The following is a 21,587-nucleotide window of genomic DNA, read 5'->3' on the forward strand; positions in this document are numbered from 1 at the left end:
ATGTCCGTGCGTGGTAGCAAAAGAGATAGAGGCCGTAGCCGCTCTCGTACACCTCCTGACGTATGTCGTCACAAAACCTCTCGCTCACTCAGCGAAACTAACATGGATGGTAATGAAGAGAACATGGATAATGGTTTTATCGAAGTACGGGGGAAATAATCATCCAAGAAAGTTTCTGCAGCAGATCTAAATTTTGCTGCTCCTGGCCCCTCAACAGCTGCTTCCACAGCTCCTTCCTCATCTTCGGCCGTAAACCGGCACCCCACGTCCAAAGGACGGATTCCACCAATTGTGGTGAAATCAATACCCTTATTCGTCCTCCGTCCTACGCTCCAAGCCGGAGGAGTAACCGTTGAATACCAGCTGAGTGGTTTGGGCACAAAGATCTTCGTACGCTCAGCGGAAGACCGAAAGAAAGTCATGCACTTTCTTGACCATCAGAAGGCGGAGTATTACACTCATGACCTCAAGGAAGAACGTCCTTTCAAGGTGATTATACGTGGACTACCACTTCTAGACACAAACGACCTTGTTGATGAACTCAAGGTGAAACACAAACTTGATGTTCTAGAAGTTCATCGAATCAAGCGTCGCAATGAAGAGAGCATCAGCTACCATCAGCAACTCTACTTAGCACATTTCAAGCGTGGTACGTGCTCCATGGCCAAACTCGAGGCCATTCGTGCCATCCATTCGATCATCATTCGATGGGAGCCCTATCGCGGAGGACGCAAAGGCCCAACTCAGTGCTTACGGTGCCAGGGATTCGGCCATGGCACAAGAAACTGCCACATTCAACCTCGCTGTGCAGTATGCGCACAAATGCATCTCACTGATGAATGCAACTCCAGCAACGTTGGAGATCCTGCAGTAAAATGCATCAACTGTGGCAACAACCATAGTGATAGAGACAAAGAATGCCCACAACGTGCTAAGTACATAGAAGTACGGAAGTGGGCTAGCGAACGCACCAAAAAGAGCCAACCCACGAGTCGTAAGAACCCTGCGCCCGCTCTAAACTCCTTAGAACTTTTCCCCCCAGGCCCCTCGAGCATGCCACCCCCTGCTCCGTGCAGTACCGCATGGTCCCGTAAAACTCTCAAGCCACCAATTCCTGCTGGCTTCGAATATAACCTTGCCCAGCGCCTGGCCAATGCCCAAGCCTCGGTCCCTGAGCCTGAGGCCTCCGATGAGCTTCATGATGCCACTACCCTCATGAAGATCTTTCGGGAAATGAGCTCAAAGCTCCGCCATTGCCGTACTAAGGCTGACCAAATCTCCGTACTTGGTGAACTCATCATTCAGTATGGATAAGCTCACTACCATGCTTTGGAACGCTAATTCGGTCAAACCTAAAGCTATCGTCCTTCAAGACTTTCTTCGTCAACACCATATTGATGTGGTTCTACTAGTGGAGACTCATCTTAGTCCGCAGATGAGTTTCCACATTAATGGTTATATTGTTCATCGACTGGATCGAGTTACTGCGCACAGATCTGGAGGAGTGGCCATAGCGATCAAAGCGAATCTACAACATGTGCTGCTCCCACACTTCGCTACTAACATAATTGAAGCCATTGGCGTGCAATTTACATCAGCGGCTGACCACCTTGTACTACTGGCTGCCTACTGTCCCAGACAGTGTTCAACAGCCAACAATCTGGCGACTGTCTTCAACGAGGATCTGTGCAAAATAACACGGTCAAATCATCGAATTGTTATCGGTGCTGATTTCAATGCTCGTCACCAGATGTGGGGCAATCATCGTAACAACACCAACGGTGTCCATCTTGCAGAACACCTTCTAAATGGCAGCATCACCTTTGAGTTTCCTGACCAAGCAACTTTTATATCTCATAACTGCATTCCATCAACGCTGGACTTGTTTTGGACCAACACAACTATTAGTAAACCAGTAGCTACCGACGGTCTCAACTCCGATCATTTTCCAGTCATTACGGAAATCGAGCTTAATTCTCCACGTCCACCTCCCTCCACTCGACGGAACTATAAGCTCGTCAACTGGGATAGATACGGCCAAATAATCGATCTCCACATACTTCACACAGATATTGACACTGCAAATGATATTGATGTTGCCATTCACAACCTGGAAGATGCTATCCAAGTTGCTGAAGCTGAATGCGTCCCTTTGGTGACAACAAAGACTGCTGTGCTCACCCTGGATCCACTGACTAAGGGTCTAATCGCCGAGAGGAACATGCTGAGGCGTCAACATCAAAGAACTGGTAATCCCGCGCTGAAACAACGCTCGTCCATGTTGGGGAGACTTATTGCAGATCGCGTCGAAATGATTCGCAATATTAATTTTGCAAACATGGTCAAAAGATTGGACCCGAGAGCACATCCATTCTGGAAACTCGCCAAGATTCTGAGGAAGAAACCGAGACCTGTTCCTCCTCTCAAATTTAACGATGATGTTGTTATCACAGCCCCGGAAAAATCATTTGCACTTGCGTATCAGTTCGTCCAGGCCCATCAACTCGGATCCAGTATCAACAGTCCTCATGAAGCTGATGTAGCAGCCTCCCTACACCAACTTAATCACCAGCTTTCACCAACACCACCCGAAGCTCGTGTTTCGAGTGATGAGGTTAAAGGGGCCCTGACCACCTTGGCCAACATGAAAGCACCAGGCTTCGATGCGATACTCAATCTGCTGTTGAAACGATTGCCCTCTCGAGCACTTCAGCTACTCGCCAACATCTTCTCAAAGTGCTTTGAGTTAAGCTACTTCCCGTCATGTTGGAAGTGTGCCAAGGTCATTCCCGTTCTCAAACCTGGGAAGGACCCGACACTCCCAGCAAGCTTCAGACCTATCAGCCTTCTTGCAGCGTTGGGCAAGCTATTTGAGAAGGTAATTTACTGGAGGTTGCGTGATGCTGTCTTTGAACTCAACATCTTTCCACCTGAACAATTTGGATTCCGCGCTGGACACTCGGCTACCCATCAGCTGCTGAGACTGCATAACACCATCCTGAACAACAAACGTCTTTCGAAGTCCACAGCCGTTGTCATGCTGGACTTTGAAAAGGCGTTCGACAACGTTTGGCATGATGGCCTGCTCTACAAGATGTCAATCAAGGGGCTACCTCAGTTTCTCATCAAAATGATTCGGAGTTATCTGCAGGATCGATCGTTCCGTGTCGCTTTAGGATCCACAATATCAGATAGTATCAGCATCTCGGCGGGAGTTCCCCAAGGTAGTATACTGGGACCACTTCTTTTCTGTATCTTCCTGGCTGACATACCTTCGCTACCACAAGGGTGTGAACTGTTCCTCTTTGCGGATGACACAGCTGTAGCCGTTAAGGGACGCAAACCTGATGAACTACGTTTTAGAGCTCAAAAATGTGTTGACATCATCGTTATATATGTACAAGATTGGAAACTTAAAATCAATCAGGATAAAACTCAGGCAATAATCTTTCCACACAGAATGCGTAGATCACTATTGAGCCCTTCTGGCAGACATAGAATTATTATTTTAGGCAGCACTATTAGCTGGTCTCGTACTGCAACATACCTTGGTGTTATCTTTGATCAAAAGATAAACTTTAGAGATCACGTAAACCATTGTATCCATAAATGCCAGATATTAGTTAAAAGCTTATATTTCCTCATTAACAGGAGATCCAAATTGCATCAGGTCAACAAACTGGCAATCTACAAAACCATTATTTTACCTACAATAACTTACGGCAGCTGTGTCAAACTCATTTCCTCAGAGGGCCGCAAGTACAAATTTTCAGTGATTCGCGGGCCGCAAAGTTGAGAATGGAAAATATGCCCCAATATTTATGTAAAATACTTTTTTTACATTTTTATTGTTAAACAAATTGACTTTTTGTACTCCTCGCTTCTTATCTGGAATCGTTTGTTATGTACAAATTCGCGATGTTATTTTTATATGTGCTCTTTTTTATATGAGAAAAAAATTTTAATGTACTTTCAATGTTATTATTAAAATAGGACTTTTTTCATTACTCGCGTTCTCTTACGGCAGTTCTGCTAGAAAATATCTGTCAAACACACTTTTTCACTGAAGTAGGAGAAGTCTAGCAGCCTGTAGTGAATCTTTGTCAAGCAATCCGAGCTATCCATCAATGGATGAATAACAACCATATTTGCTTGCAATTTTTTGACAGATCAAGAGAAAAATTGTAATTGTTGAAGAAAACGTATTCCGTTTAGCATACGTGCGCGCGAGAGAGAGAAGGAGTGAGAGAGGGAACTTAATCGTTGTCGCCGTGCGCTGCTCAATGAGAGAGCGCTACGCGCTGACCGAGAGAATTCTTATCAGCTTAATCAGTCGCGTTCTAAACTATGACCCGATCAGTCGCGTTCTGAACTCTGACCCGATCAGTAGCATTCTGATCCCCGTACCAACAAGTAGCGTTCTGATCCCCGTACCAACAGGTCACGTTTTGACCTCAGACCCAAAAAGTCGCGTTCTGACCAATCAGTTCTAAAGTGAAATAAACTTGTGAATTAACAACATCTTACAAACATATACAGTGTTCGGACAGTTAAAAGTGCATATCACATCTAACCCCAAATCCCCTACAGTAATAACACGTGTTTAAACGTTATTGTGTAGGATTGCGCCCTACACTAGATAGTTAAAACTCGCGACTCGAGTTTTCTATGGGAGCAAAAATCAGCACAGATACCATATTCACCGGAGAGCGCTAACAAGTGTCAAGCAAGAGCTACCCGCCAAGGACTCTTTGCAAGATTTGCTAGCAAGGTGATATGAAGATGTAGAAATAAATTCTGGCTCCAAAATCTGTGCTGTTAACTGAATTCTGAATGTATTTCTTGGGGTACTCATTACAAATTGCTGTGTTCCGTTAGCGATGTTTACATTTTTGGGTTTGTAAGCTGGCTTAATTTCCCCTCTTTCCGTGGACATACAAATGTTTCCTAATTATTAGCCAATATCATCACCCTTTGACCCTATATAACTAATCCCGGGTATAACTAATCACGCAGATGGCGCTACTGTGAAGTTGGGAGTAATTGTGTCATTGCCTCGAGATGGCGCTGCTATTGGTTTTATGGCTTAATTCACGTGCACAACAAATTGCCTGCATTTTGGTGCATTTCAATCCTAAACAATTATTTTTCGCTAATTTCCAAGTTCCAAGTGTTCTGGTGATATATTAATTTCTTATAACAAGAACCCGTATTTTACGAATAACTTTTTTTAATTACGATAATTTTATCAGACGAAGAGTCGTGGTGTGTGATCCCATACAGATCGGCAAATCTGTTTGTGACACTTGAAGGGAGATGATTCGCGAATTGAGGAATTGAGGACTGTGTGAGCTAATCTAATAATAAGCTTTGTATTGCAAGGCTTCGGCATTTCGATTATTTTTATCTTTAATCTAAATCCTTTAGGCTTAAGCGTAATCATATCATTTTGGATTTGATTTTTGGGGAGGTTGGAAATTACATTAATTCGTCTTGCAGAATGTTACAAATAATTCCAACTTGGCTACAATCATTTTTATTAACATTTATGGTGGCATGTTTATGACAAAAAACAGAAGTGGCTCCAATCGAATATCAATGATGTAACATTCTAAGGTCGGAAAAAAATCGGAGCCGAATGAATCCTTTACTCGGCAGTCGGGGGCATGGAGATTGTCAAATTCGGTGGGACAACCGATGACTCCAACGGTTCCGAATGGCTCTAAACGGCTCTATAGGCTTCGGACGGCACCGAACGGAACTGTTGGTTTGATTTGGCCGGATTCGAAGTCGGAATAGCTATGATCGGAAATGGTTTTGAGCCGTGGATGCGATTCCGGCAATCAATCACTAGTTGTTGCAAAGTTTCCTAGTGTATGTATCAAGTTATTTTCATTCCTTTTTCGTTTGTAGCCAGTTGACGCAGATCTATATTTCCATACAGAATGTGCAATCGAGTGTGCACAAAATTATGCTAATATTCAGAATTTAATCGAAACATAATACCACTGAGTTTGCATTCGATTCCATGTTTCTTACGGGTCTCGATTGATATGTACGTTTGTGTAGAATAAGTTTATGAGATGTTATGGGTACATTCATAGTTTCGAAAAATATACCAACAAAAGGATTGTTCTTCTTTGGAAAATTTAATACACTTTGACAAATAGTAATAACAGATTTATGGTTTGCAGTGCTTTTAGCAATTCTCAAAATACTCTCGCGGGCCGCATTCAGAATCGACCCGCGGGCCGCCAGTTTGACATACCTGACTTACGGTATCCCGGTTTGGAGTAGCTGTGCTGTATCAAATCGGAAAAAACTCCAGGGCAAGTTAAACAAAGTTCTGCGGATGATATTAGATGTAGAGTATAGAACGAGATCCAGACAAGTTTATGAAATGGCAAACACAATTCCTATTAACGACATAGCGTCACATGCTCTTGCAAAGCTCAGAAGCTCGAGCACTGCTGAATCACCGTTGTTGCGACAACTTTTGTCATCTTTGTGATATTGAATTATGTATATAGAGAGGAGAAAAAAAATACTCGATTTCAATTTTAAATTCAACACCCAATTACCAACTATATCAACAAATTAACTGCCTAAAAGCATACTTTTTCACCATTAGCGTTGTAAAGCGGAATCTCGCTGTGTCTCGCACGAACTACTACTATAAAGTACTAACTTAACTTGGAACCTTTAATAAAATGACTTTCAATGCAAAATTTCAATAAAAATCTGTGGTTTATGAATATTTTATTGGGATTTTAAGGAAAATGCTTCAAATTTTTTGACTTAATTTCAGGTACGTAGATCAACACAGCTGATTGCTTTTGAACAACGAATATACTTTGTACTCCTCAATCGAAAATGGCAGTACAATGATAAACCGTACGGATTGCGAGAGCTATTTAAGTAATTTATTTAACTATTTGCCACGATTGCCGGTCTCGTAATACAGTCGTCAACTCGTACGACTTAATAACATGCCCATAATGGGTTCAAGCCCCAAATGGACCGTGTCGCCATACGTAGGATGGACTATCCTGCTATGGGGGGTAATCCATAAGTCACTGAAAGCCAAGCCCACAAGTTGTGGTACAGGCAGGCTTTGATCGACAACGTTCGTTGAGCCAAAAGAAGAAGAAGATTTGCCGCGATGCCAAAATGAAGAAATAATCGAGCATTAATCTTCTCTAAATTGTTTTGATATTATTATAAATAAGACATAACACTATGTGAAATAAACAGATTTCCTGAATTAATTCCTTTGCATTGTATAACCGCTCTAATTTTGTTGAGCATTCTGCAATTATTAAAATATTAAAATAACGAAAAAATACCAAGAGACAAAAATTCGTGACCATGAGAAAACCATCCAACTAAAAACACATCCAAATTAACCAACAATCGAATCAGCTGAGACACAAAACCTACCATGCAATAAATGCTTAGCACACACAAACCGTAGGACAGGAAGCGCGAACCGACAATTTATAAAAACGTAACGCGACGGTAACATGAAACGCGCCTCGCAACTAAGAACGGATGCAAAACGATTGCGCAACAATAACGCCAATTGACAAACAAACAACCGGACATTGACTTTATATTTTGATGAACGAACCTCAAACCAGGAAGGTGAGCAACCACATAATGAAAATAGGTCAATATTAGTCGTAACCATAAAATAAGTGTAAAACGACATTGTGTCATCACTGTTTAAGAATTCGTTATAAATAAAGCTTATTCGAAACAGTGAGACAGTTCACTAGTTTCATACACGTAGATCACTCGTGTTTAGTGTTTCTCCCCATTAGCAGATGCCACCGAAGGCTCTGCCCAATTGGTAACCACGTTTGGTTATCATCTGTTCAGTCGGTTGACCGATCAGCATTACCCCTTCTACGGAAGAAGTGCAAGTTTGCACCTTAATCGGTTAATACTCCCGTAGCGTTTTAACGCCACCTGGAATCCGATCCATCGCGCAAGTAAAGTTTCGTAGTTCATCCCGTCCGTTGCATAAGTTTAACTTGACCATCTCTTCCTAACGCAGTGAACGAATGATGCAATTCATTTGCAATCAAACCAACTACGGTACGTTCTCGCTAGTGATGGGCGGGTCGACCCGAACCTATCGGGTCGGAGCCATCCGTAAGCGACCCGGAGTCGTTCGGGTCGACCCGAAAGGTACAAGTAGGTTCAGTGGGTGCAACTACTCCGGTAGGTGCGAGAAAGCATAAGCGACTCCGACCCGTTGGTGCAACGAGTTCGGGTCGGGTCGGGCCACAGTAGGTTCAGTTTGACCCGAGGGTGCAGCGAGTTCGGGTCGACCCGATAAATCAGTAGGTGCGAGAAAGCATAAGCGACTCCGACCCGTTGGTGCAGCGAGTTCGGGTCGGGTCGGGCCACAGTAGCATCAAGATAGGTTCAATATGACCCGACCCGACCCGAACTCGCTGCACCAACGGGTCGGAGTCGCTTATGCTTTCTCGCACCTACTGATCTATCGGGTCGACCCGAACTCGCTGCACCCTCGGGTCAAACTGAACCTACCGTGACCCGACCCAACCCGAATTCGCTGCACCAACGGGTCGGAGTCGCTTATGTTTTCTCGCACCTACTGATCTATCGGGTCGACCCGAACTCATTGCCCCCGCGGGTCGGATTTGATTCCGACTCCGACCTAGCGCACCCGCTGCACCCACGGGTCGGAATCAATTCCGACTGGCTTGCACCTGACTCCGGGTCGGGTCATGAAATGAATCGTATGACCCAACACTAGTTCTCGCCTCGATACCCCGCCTCGTTCTGCATTATTCCTCCACATTCCGCGAATCGATTTACCGCACACGGTTCTGGTAAGCAAAGTGCGCGCCGAACCTACCACAACTTTAATTCCCAGATATTCTACATACGTCTATATCGACTTACGCCTTGCTTTGGGTCATTTTTTCGGTCCCAAATACAGTCGTTTCTCCGGGGTTACCTGCACTGTGGGGCAAGGGCGGTCGAAAATCCAAAAAGAAAATCGGATGAATTATTACAAAGCTAAATAGTTAGTTAAGAAAAATCTGTATTATTATAACTCTATCATTTCAACTTCAGTTCCAATAAATTTTATATTCCCAAATGTTGGACTTACGACTTTTTCGACTTGCGCCTTGCTTTGGGTCATTTTGTTGGTCCCAAAAACAGTCGTATCTCGGGGGTCATCTGCACAGCGGGGCAAGGGCGATCGGAAGTCCCAACAAAATTCTCAGATGAAAAAATATCGTGTTTATTGCAAAGCTAAATAAATACTTAAGAAAAATCTGTAATATTACATCTCTATCATTTCAACTTCAGAAATTATGACTGGTCATAGTTGATAATTCTTTCCTAGCTTAACTTTTTCTTCAGCTTTTGTCATATGTTCACATAATAAGTTTAGGTGTGAATATTTGTAGTAGGAGGATGAATAATATATCATTGGAAAGGAAATTTTAATTACTTTTAATAAAAAAATAAAACAAAAAAAATCCTGTCTTATTCTACCACCTGTGGTCAACATGCTGTCAAAATTTCAGACTTATCATTTAACCTCAAATGTGAAAAAATGCATTCAAACATGTTTGTAGCACGCGTCGTTGCACGGTGCGCCATACAAACATCGTTCACCTGCACAATGAACAGAACGCCCTGTACTTGGCGTTACGGCGTGTTCGGAATTTTAGTACTTTTTGAAAAGCTGCAGTACTTTGTATGTACCTGACATCGTATAACAACATATCCAGAAACCGAAATACATTCTAACTAACGCGGGAAGTTTCAGCGTTACTGTCGAAGATATATCAAATACGGCTTAAAAGCGGCAATAAGTTGCGTTAACTTTAAATCACAGAAAATTTACAATATTGGATAAAAAATTACTTCTAATATTGTTTTGTTTAAAACTGCCGACCGAGACAAAGTAGTTGCTTGAATCATTATTTAATTTTACTTTTTAAATAACGAATTGTCTTACAGGGTTTCACGATTTATTGGTTGGTTCCCATCAATTTGTGGTTGGTTACCATGCTTTTTTGGGGCGTTCCCACGATTTTTTGGCCGTTTCCCAGATTTGTTTAGTTCAATTGTATTGCTATCCAACAGGACGATACCAATACATTATGGGAACGAATCAATAATCTGTGGGATACGATGAATAAATCGTGAGATGAGCCCAACAAATTATGAGAACTGAACAATAAATCGTGGGAAACCTAACGTTAGGGAAGTATGTAGGGTGCTATGAACACTTGGAAAATTGATGATACCAATTTATTTTGAATTACTTGTATCTTTTACCGGACAATTCTCCTAATAATAGGTTTGCAGTGACGGAATCGCAACCCCGTATGCAAGCGGAGTAAGTGAACACTAGACTGTTCTCTAGACTGTGATCAGGAAGAACGGAACTGATTTTATTCATTTGCTTCGGCGTAGCCGTTCTACGCCGCTATCTTACTCTAGCGATCCTATTCCTAATTTTCCTTATCCTAGTTTCCTTATGCCCTATGTCCTTATGATGAATACCCCCACCTTTATTTTAATGTGCCTTAAATCTATGCCCACGCACTTTAATCCTAACTACTAACACTACTTAATCTGCTAATCGCACTAGGTGTTCTAATCTACAAAGTGGGCGTGGCCTCCCTATCTCATCCTATGCTATTGTTCATCCTACTTCCGAATTCATCTTAGTTCTAGTCCTAATCCTGATTAGTTCATTACTATTTTTAGAATCCCACCTAATTCATTTCTGTCGGCGACAACTTGGTTTTTTTTTTAATTTTGTGTAGGTCATTTTAAACTTTTTATTATTAAAACCAATACCTTTTACCAATACCAATACCAATAAACCTTTTCACATGATTCTCAAATATAAATGATGACGATTGTATTCACTGATTGAAATATGTGTCTGTGATGATATACAGCAAAGGGATTCAGGGTTTTCACTCGTTAAAAAGCCTTTGGCACTCAATTTAAAGACTTTCTAAAGAGTATGAAGACCAACACCTTGAGTATGACACAATGATCCCCTTGTTCGGCCTTGTTATTGGTATTCTCCATATCGTGTGCCAAAATATTTCTCACAGGTGAAAACCCCTGTAAAAATGGTGTACAGTGGCGCCATCTGGATTTGCAACGCCTAAATTAATGTTTTGTAATGGGTTCGGAAGATAGCGCTGGTCGCCATGTAATGTGATGATCGTACAAACGGCACAACTGATCATCGATCGCGGTAGGTCAATGTTTCGCTGACATGTATCGAAGTAGAATAAAACCTGAAATGGTGTACAAATCATACACTGCAAATTTTCTAAGTTTGCTGCAGTTACATTTTTTACTGAAAGCTATTGAGTAATACATGGTTTTGTCGTTTCACTGAATATCAGTAAAACTAATTACTGAAAATGCAGCTATTTATTCTGTCAAAAACACATGTCTGAGCCTTAAAAGAAAACATAATGCGATGCCCGCTTGCTCGTGATAAGGGCGGTGGCAACGCTTTTTCGCATTCGATTTTATCGGACGGCCTGTCAAATTTTTATATGGGATTTGACAGATAACGTCGGACGACGAAATCGCACGTCCGACGTTATCTGTCAAATTCCAAATAAATCTCGTCCGTTAAAATCGCATCCGATGAGCGTTGCCACCGCCCTAAACAAAAACTTGATTTGGTAACCTCTTACAGACACCGCGATAAAATTTTTGGTGCGTATTCGGCTTACGGGATTAACGTTTTGGTTCAGAAAAATCTTCACACCATTTTGTTGTTCTTGTTGAAATTTCGTGGTAACCGTGAGTGCATACCAAATCAACAAACTTGTTTCGACAAAATACAGTTTACATCTGTATAAAACTTTATGAAACAGAGATGAACATGAGCAGAATGGGTTGCCACCCTGCGCATCTATAAAAAAAAACCAATTTCAATTCCTTTTTTTTTCGCCAATTTTTAATCGATATCAATGACTAAACAATCAGAAATATCAGAAAAGCTTTGTGGTATGTTTAAATTTTTGGGTACCGTGGATACTGTTTCGAAGCGGACTTTCGACACTTGATCGTCTAGGCGATCCTTTAGGACGTTGGAGTTTAGAGGGCTTACCTTGGGTAGGAGGACATAAGTAAACTCCTTAAATGAGAAATCGATAGATGATGGATGGGCTTAGTCCTATCCTGACAATCCGAACAAATCTGACTTGCCATGATCGGAGTTGATTTTATTTATACTCAAAAGAAGTTAAAGGTCGGAAAGTTATCGTTTTCGCTAAGCTAGTTACGTTTGTCTTTTATTAACAAGAAGGATGGTTCTAAACGATATTTTCTTTCCTAGCTCGTGTTTCATAATACGGACGATTTGATTTAAAATCGTCATCGTGAGCAGCTGCTTTCTAAATGATCGAGCGTTGAGGGCCAGGAGAATGCATTTTTTACACATACATTATTATATTATTACAGTTAATGAACAAAATAACTGGTTTAAACAATGCGATTGGTTATATTGTTGGTTTTCTTAAATTATTATATCATCCAAGCAAGTTTTACAATTACTAAAATTGATTGTAAAGATTCTTCAATTAAGAGTCAGCAGCATAGTGTGCAAAAGTCATAAAAAGTTCCAAACAATTAAGCAAAATCGCAATATTGCTTCTTAATGTACCCTTCCTTCCATGTTACAAATTGTTTTCAGGATATTCTGAAGATGGTACAAAAACCTTAACAGCTGAAAAATTATCGAGACAAACGTACAATCGTTCAGTACTATAATGAGGCCACGGACAAGTAAGGCCAGGTCAGACAAATTGATAGCGCATTTCTTAAAAAAAAAGCTCCTAGAAAATCGTTGCATCCTTAAAAACAATAGTGTGTAACCATTGTTCTCGTAAAATCAACAGTTATTTTTACGATTATTCGTTTTGTAAACATGCACGTATAAACCTAGCTTAAGTTTAGATTATAAACGTCATTGCGCGATACTTGTAATTACCTTGTGAATAAACTGACAGATAACCGTCATTCGAAGATTGACGCATAAGCGGGAAAGACGTGTTTAATTGCTTTGTGTAAATTTATTTCTTTGTGAACCCTTTTTACAACTCAGAAGTGGGATAAGTTAGCCATCGTTATGCCTACAAAGGACGAAATGCTGTGCGTGCTTGAACATGCCGAAGTCAATGTACCCGCAACCGCCACATTAGCAGGAAGCCGACGGCTCTTTGAGCAATCGTGTTCGATTGTGTGCGAGCAGGAGACGCCAGTGCAAAATATGCCTCTTGAAGCAGTTCACGAAATCGAAAATCATGGCGAGCCATCGTGTAATGTGCTTGGAATGATCGAGCTTGGGGAAAGTTTAATCATTCCCAAAGGAAAACATGATCCAATACAAGGAGAATACGACGATGCAGTTGCTGGGGTGAGCACCAATACCAAGCCGTCGTACAAAATGGCCGCAATGCCCGATCATAAGACATGTTTCATCGTGCCCAAAAGTGTGAGTGAAGCGACACAAAAGGAGCATGTCAAACCAGTTTGCGGAGTGCTCACCAACACCGAAACGACGCGTAAAATGGCGACCAGCGAGGATAGTAACTTTGTTGTATCGGTGAATCCGAAACCATTGCGAGAAAACCGTGCTGAATGCGCAAGTATTGGTGAAGCTAACCAAAAGGTGCTTCCGCTATCCGAAGTTGTTGCCTATGTGGAAGGTTTAATGGATAAATTTAGCGGTGATAACGGAGAAGATGTTAATATGTGGGTCGGCCAACTAGAAAAAACATTTCACACGCTACAAATTGACGACGTTCAAAAAATAATAGTTACACGCCGATTGCTCGAAGGAACCGCCGCAATGTTTATTAAATCATCTATCCATACCGATTATGAGGAACTGAAACAGAAACTGCTGATTAATTTTTCTTCAAAACCACCGACCGAAAGTGTATATCGTCAACTCTGACAACGTAAATTGCTGCCGAACGAGATCACAACACTATATATAATGGAAATGGAAAACATCGCAAAAAGAGCAATGATTCCGGAACAAGAACTCACTTCTATTATTCTTGATGGAATCGGAGATCCTACTAATGCTGCTGCAATTCAATTTGCGACCAATAGTATGAACGAGCTACGAGCTGCGCTACAACGATACGAATTTATTCGGCCCCGTCAGATGAAGCAAACAATAGCAGCACCAAATACTGCCCGATCTGATACTGCAGTAAAATGCTACAACTGTGCGCGTTACGGGCATCATCAACAGGATTGTTGACAACCCAAGTAGAAAAATCGAGCAGTTTTTTTCATTTTTCTAATGACACACAACCGATTTCAGCTTAACGGGGGGTCCAGATTGCACGCACACAAGCGCAAATGAACACGATGACACGCACACATTGAGACTCGCTGTCAGTTCGTTCTGATGGCTTGAAAACAGGCAAAAAGTTGGGTTATGTGTGGATTGTAAACATTCTGTTCGTTCAATTCACACAAGCTTGTGCCTCAACATCATCTCTGCCGCGCCACCGCCTACTTGCAGTATATCTGTTACTTTCTTCGCTTGTTGTACTGTGAATGAGAGAAGGAGACATATTATTCAGGTTAGTATTGTGTAAATTTGTGTACTTACGGTGAATTGAACGCAAACCCTTTGATTGAACAGCTCACCGCGTTACAGCTTGACTATCCCGCGGTTTTGCTTGAGAAGCGTTAGGGAGCTAATAAAAGTAATACATTTGCATATGCTTTTAGGAAAATGGATTTCAACAATAATGTTGAGGAAAAACTAGGCGACACCATCCCAGTCAAACCGTCGAGCAAAAAACTTGAAGCAGCAATTTCAACCGGATCAGCTCTACTGAAAAATGAAAAGTGCCCTACTTATCCATCCCAGAATCATCAAAATTCCCTACCTCCTGCCGTGCCACCACGATCCTCCTCATTGCCCCGACCAAATCCTCAGTTAATCTTAAAAACGAACATAGCCTCACCAATTCCTTTTCCCATCGCACCCCCTCGAACCACATCCTTGTCCACGCAAAGCTTTCCGGTGCAATCCATTTCCTTTCGAGCCATAAGCACTCCCGCTTCCGATCCGAATAATACTTTCAAATTAAACTCGCCCACCATACCACCACGATCCTCTTCCTTAATGATGCCAAATTCTAGTCCAGTTCAGAATATCACGTTTCTTCCAAAAGTCCCGGTTAACACCGAAAGTGCATCGCATCCTCCTACCTTACCACCACGATCTTGTTCTGTGTCCCTTCCTGAGCCCAACAGAAAACTCAATCCAACTGAAAATTTAACACAGTTGGATCGTATTGAAAAACAGTTGAACATTCTGTCCAAAGTAGCTTGTCACACACAATTTGTGACGAACTTAGTTTTAGACAATCTCTGCAACAAAGACTCAAATTCGGAAAGGAATCCGCTAATCAAAAAAATGGAAACTCTCGACATGTTAGAAGAAATGGAGAGAAAATTGAAACATGAAAGTTTATACATGGCAAAGACGATTTGCCTTTTGTTAAGTGCATTAAAAGGGACCGACAATGTCCAAGAAAGACTATCGATAACACTAGATTTGTTATTCGATCGCGATTTTTTTTCCAAGTTTAGTTGGACAGGTGTTGGGTTTCCGGAAGCCAAGATTCCATTAGAAAAATACGTCTATATTATAAGTTTATTTAAATTCGTAGGAGGCACTAGCTTTATAGATGACACAGCTACGGTTTCACACGAAACAGTGAAGACTTTTCTAGTTGATAAGCTAAATCACGGAAAAGCACGAAGTTTAGTGAAAGGGTTGCGACATACGGTGAAACGTAAAAAAGAATTATAGAAAAGAATTATGTATATATGTATAAGTTAAGTATATATATAAGTGTTTTATTGAATTAATGATTTAGGCATTTATACAGTTGGAATATTAGCTGTGATTCAATTTGTGATATGAACTATGTAGGAGTAAACGTTTATGAATTTAATGGGTAAAAATTATATATGAAATACCAACAATCTGTTCTAGTTCTTAAGGCATTTCCTCCTTGCATTTTGCCTTATCCCGGGCATACTCGGCAACTTTATTCTACTCATTTTAATACAAAACTAATAAAAAAATAAACTAATAAAAATATTTACCTAAACTTAAACCTTAACTACCTATTCTAAACCTAACAGCTTACATATTTTAATTATGATCTAACTTTCAAGTGTATGTAAAAGAGGACTGAAATAAAATGTATTACCCTGATCTAAACTAACTGCCACTAGCTTGCATTTAATTTCTTTTAATTCTACCCTGACTATTTCCTGTGATAAATCTTCTACCCTAGCTGTAAAGTTATAAATTATCGCCGAGCTACATGGTTGGCTAAAAGTTAGTTGTTTCTCTTTTAAGAATCGTCCTTCTATAAAATATGATCCTGATGACTTTTCTGCAGTACAATACCTTACTATCTGATCCTCCTGTGTTAAAAACCATCCATTTCTATTGCCCTTTCTTAACATAAATTTTGGTTTGACCAACAAAATTACCTCATCTTTTTTTACCTTTAGTGATGGATACACTGTATCATCCTTTTTCCTTGCATCTGCTGCCTCTAATTGTGTTAGTTCTATTAATCTACACACTATCTGGTTTAAAGTTCTATGTCCTGTTCTAGCTAAGTTTTTCATAAAGCCTAACTTGTCCTCAATACGATAAGTTGATAAAAATGGAAGAGGCCCGAAATTTTCAACATCTGCTGCTACATGTAGTAAATTATGAACGTTAATTGTTAAATGTGTTCGACTATAAACTGTGCTATATTCTAATACAAATTGTTCGAGCAACTGACCAGCATATTTCCAATATTGTTCAAATAATCTTGATGAGAATAAATTTACCGCAATGAAAAAAAGTTTATGGTGCTCATAGGCTAGATCTGATATTCTGTTTTTTAACAAAGGTATGCTAACGTGATATAAAAATGCTGACAATTCGGACCCCTTCCAAAATCCTAAATATTTTAATGCCCTAGGCTTACGATGTATCTCTGATGGGTATTCGATCCTGACTAAAATATTTGAAATTTCTAACTGCTCCTGTTTTGACCACTTCGGAAAAGGGTGTAAAGCACCAGTTGTAAAACCTTTAAGTAATTTTTTTTCTATTCCTAGTGCGAACAAGTGAAGGTCATCGGCTATCGTTGTTTGTGTTACGATGTCTACTTCATCTATATCTAATAATGGCGTGTAATATTTTTGGTGTTTCACGTAGTCTCCGTTTCTAAATTCTTTGTCGGTCCGAACTTCAGCTGTTCCTTCATATATTGTTTTGGTTCCGTCATGGCTGCCAACTATTTTGCACTTTATACATGCTTCCAGCCCAGGAGGATACGTTACTCCTAAAAATATATAATAAATTTGCTGTTACTCTCTACTTCTCTTTGAAAATTCTCAAGTTTCTTATTGTATCATTCTTACCTTTGATGAACGCACGAGCTGGTGTATCTGCGACAATAGCTTTCAGGCGAAAGTCGATGATAATTCCATTAACATCAATGCCTTGCACCAGTACGCGGTTGATATCATCCACTAAAGGCCGGAGAAACCCTTCCAAACAGCTCGGTTTTGTCGCACCACAAAATACACCCAGCACCATGATTGGCAGTGCTGGTAGATTAACTATGTGCATTAATATAGGCCATAGCTGCGTTGGTCCACTATTATGCATCGGAAGTCCATCTACCGCGATATTAGCTTCTATCAATCTGATGACTGGTGGTACAGATCTAGAAAGAAAAAGTAAACCAAAAATTACCACATGTTCATTCCAAACAGTCATATTATTCTTACCGATAATATTGTTGGAGAGTGCTTTGTATTCCTTGGTACCAAAGCTGCCCTTCTCCAACGGCCGTAAAATGTCTCTCCACCTGTTTCGGAGTCTTCAGTAACGTCTTTGCACACCTAGGAAGAGAAATATTTGTAGTTTCACGAGTCAACACCAGCAAATCACTCAATGCAGAATGCGTTATTTTATGAGTTAAAGCCCATATCCTAAGCCTGCTAGCATAAGCATTGCCTTCGGGGGCTTCATCAGCATCAAAATACTCATCCTCATTGACTTCGTCCTCCAATTCGCCTTCACTCCAATCGTCTTCCAACACCGAGCAATCAGCGTCTTCATCGTCATCAGAAACGTAATCCGCTGCTTCTGATTCCATGGGTATATCGGCAACTTCCACGGCATCCGGCTGCACATTCCCGTATGATGAAGCTGTAATGTGTAATAATATTAAATAACAAATTATTGCTCTGCTTGCGTTTTTCATATTTCATTGTTTTAACACAAACATAACTTACCTTGTTGATCGACACCGCTGCTTGTTCCCGGAAGATTTTCCTCTTCCCATTCCTTTTCAAAGCGCTCCCAAATTGCTTTGGCACGCTTGCTCGCCACTCCACTTTTCTTCAAACGTTTGGACGTATCCATTTTCACTTGGTTTTATGCAAAACAAATAAAAAAGCAACTTTAAGTTCGAAGCAAAAGAAATCACTTTCATCCGTTTCCAACACCAGTTTGTTTTGATTTGAAAATGCACCCGCAACTCTTGACGTTTACACACACCACCATACATTTGATGCTCTTCCACACGGATCGAGCAGATTTTTACCCTTCCCCCCCTGTTTTGCCCACATTTCGCCTGACAATTTCTACTTGGGAACCCAGACGCCCGCCAGGATCGTGCTTCTTGTCAGTGTGGCCAGATTATTTTGGCGGTTTTCGGTAGGCGCATCAAAATTTTATCGGTAGTTTTCGGTAGGTTAAAACTCGAAACTGAACTCGAGTTGAAAGAAGTGAAAGCGAAAGAAGTGTTAAGCGTGATGTGTGAAGGGGGGGGGGGGGGGGTACGCAAAATTAAAGTTCCATTTCAAAAGAATATGCATCCTTCACTTAGGATATGGATTAGATTTGGTTCAGCGGTTACACAAATGAAGGTCTTTCTGAAGTGTTGATCTGAAAATGGTACAAGGAATTCTAAACCAAAGAATAACTAAGATGCTCATTCTTTTTTTTCAGTGGTGGCAAGTTCTTTTCCTTGGGGCTCCACGCGACCGCTTAGGGCCACTGCAGTGCTCCATTGGATACGATTTTATCGTACGTGCTTTAATTCGGTTTTCGCTGGATTATTTAGATTGATTTGATTGTTTGGATGAGTTTCATCGTTCAATGATTACAAAAAATTGAGATTTTTTCCTTCAAACCCAAATATATATACATCGGTATTTCTGGTCACTTTGCGCACAGGGCAGGCGAGCTTTTGGCGGCCACCGTCGCAAAACCGTCGCAAAACGTCAAAACCGGCGTCGCATGTACTGCAAACCGACGTCGCCAGCGAGCGAAACTCGCAACGATTTCGAGGCGCTGGCGACGGTCGTTTTTGACGTTTTGCGACGGTTATTGACCTTTCGAGTGAGCTTTTGCCCTGCGGTCCAGTGTGGCCAGATTATATTGGCAGATTTCGGCAGGAGCACTGTTGAGAACGCAACCTTTTAACCGTCTTGTGTACGACCAAAAAACATTACGTAATCGTACAACCGCCTACCCGGGTAGGCCATACAATTTGTATGGAAGAATGATGTTTTTTGTGATTAAAAGAGTATGGCTGGTATTATTTAATCCGTTCGTAGCGGGAACATACGGCGCTCACATGAAATTCTAGGGATGGCAACACATTTCTTGCGCCCGGTCCTACAACGCCGCGGTGAATAACTGTAGCAACGATCTAGTACGTTAGGAAAATGAGTTTCGGGACGTACGCCGCCGCTACGAACGGATTCAATAATACCAGCCTATATCTTTTGAATTTGTTGTAAGATTTGAATGAAAACTGTCTTATAGGTTCATAATAATGTTTTATAACATATCGTCGTCCCCCTGAACGTTGACCGGTGGCAGCGCAACTGCCACGGCAAGTCCAGGGGTCGGCACGGCTGCCCACAACATTTTCATAATCATTTCCCAAGTGCCACAATTCCACTAAACGTCCACTAAACGGCTTCTAAACGACTCAAGCACTCTACCTAAACGGAATATAGAAAGACTTCGTTTAGCAGTCGGCAAACGACTCATGCATTCTAAAAATAGCAAAAAAGCTGGTGGCGCTATCTGTTGGTGGGATACCCCAACCAGCTGAGTTTCATCGCTGGGAGGAGAGCTTTCTCATTTCCTCTGTACTGTTGTATGGTTTCGCATTGAAGTTATGCATCGCTAGAACTAGAACGGCGATACGATTGTTTAAATACTAAACTCCAATGGAAACCACCAGCACTGAAGCAAGTGAGATTTGAGTAATGGTCGTTGGTGTTGATACCCACGTATCTGATCACACGACCATTCATATAGATTTTTGCTCAGAAAGTTAGAAGGCTATATAGGTCATGATAAGATGAAACTTGTCGAAACACATTGCAAGAAAAGGATAGCAATATAATGATGAGTTGTAATACGCCATCTATTGATCAAACCAATGAAGCTGTGGAGCTTTCATTTTTTTCTATGGATATTCAATTTTCCAGTCGTTTAAGCTTAATCTGTGGCGCTTGGGTTTATTATTAAAATCATCCCAATAATCGCAATATGATACGAAAAAGCGTTTGACAGCACGTGGCATAAAATCGCATGCGATGGAGCACGGACAAGTGCCTTACTGCACATTTTTGATTAAAAAAAAAATTGATAGGATTTTTAAAATTCTAATTTTACAACGATATGTTATAAAACATTATTATGAACCTATAAGACAGTTTTCATTCAAATCTTACAACAAATTCAAAAGATATACTCTTTTAATCACAAAAAACATCATTCTTCCATACAAATTGTATGGCCTACCCGGGTAGGCGGTTGTACGATTACGTAACGTTTTTTGGTCGTACACAAGACGGTTAAATGGTTGCGTTCTCAACAGTGCTCCTGCCGAAATCTGCCAATATAATCTGGTCACACTGGACCGCAGGGCAAAAGCTCACTCGAAAGGTCAATAACCGTCGCAAAACGTCAAAAACGACCGTCGCCAGCGCCTCGAAATCGTTGCGAGTTTCGCTCGCTGGCGACGTCGGTTTGCAGTACATGCGACGCCAGTTTTGACGTTTTGCGACGGTTTTGCGACGGTGGCCGCCAAAAAGCTCGCCTGACCTGCGGACCAGTGTGGCCAGATTATATTGGCAGATTTCGGCAGGAGCACTGTTCAGAACGCAACAATTTAAATTTAATCAATTATTTTAATGATTATCCTACTAGCAAAGAGAATGAAAAAGTGTGCGACTTTCAGACGAGGGGCATGTAGAAGCAGGGGGAGACGGTTGGAAATACACGGAATTACGCAGAGCCGCGAGCGTGTTTTGGTTTCCACACAGTTTTTGCACTCACACAATTACACATGTGTGAATGTGTGCGTTCACTTTCAGCCTGCGCGCTCAGTTTGGTTTTCTCGCAGCGGCATGGTGGTATCGGTGTCTCGCTCGCACTATTGCAGCTTGTTCGGGAAGAAACGGAA

The 21,587-nt window shown here is 41.3% G+C and overlaps 2 protein-coding genes across 3 annotated transcripts; one reads left to right on the plus strand and one right to left on the minus strand.

The window, feature by feature from the left end:
* Positions 1 to 13,055: 13,055 nt before the first annotated feature.
* On the plus strand, positions 13,056 to 16,304 carry LOC133392234 (uncharacterized). Of its 2 annotated transcripts, XM_061651778.1 has the most exons (3): positions 13,062 to 14,319; positions 14,375 to 14,639; positions 14,791 to 16,304. In XM_061651778.1, the coding sequence occupies exons 2-3, from the start codon at positions 14,614 to 14,616 to the stop codon at positions 15,881 to 15,883; spliced, it is 1,119 nt and encodes a 372-aa protein (XP_061507762.1). In that variant the 5' UTR covers positions 13,062 to 14,319; positions 14,375 to 14,613; the 3' UTR covers positions 15,884 to 16,304. The 2 variants fall into 2 exon arrangements, with proteins under 2 accessions (XP_061507763.1, XP_061507762.1); XM_061651779.1 differs by having other exon boundaries at positions 13,056 to 14,639.
* LOC1268784 (uncharacterized) lies at positions 16,064 to 18,734 on the minus strand. The gene is made up of 4 exons (XM_061651777.1): positions 18,391 to 18,734; positions 17,881 to 18,304; positions 17,509 to 17,816; positions 16,064 to 17,429 (listed from the first exon to the last, which is right to left on the minus strand). The coding sequence occupies exons 1-4, from the start codon at positions 18,518 to 18,520 to the stop codon at positions 16,243 to 16,245; spliced, it is 2,049 nt and encodes a 682-aa protein (XP_061507761.1). The 5' UTR covers positions 18,521 to 18,734; the 3' UTR covers positions 16,064 to 16,242.
* Positions 18,735 to 21,587: the final 2,853 nt, after the last annotated feature.

This window comes from Anopheles gambiae, chromosome 2, assembly GCF_943734735.2.
Source record: "Anopheles gambiae chromosome 2, idAnoGambNW_F1_1, whole genome shotgun sequence".
Classification (NCBI taxonomy): Eukaryota; Metazoa; Arthropoda; class Insecta; order Diptera; family Culicidae; genus Anopheles; species Anopheles gambiae.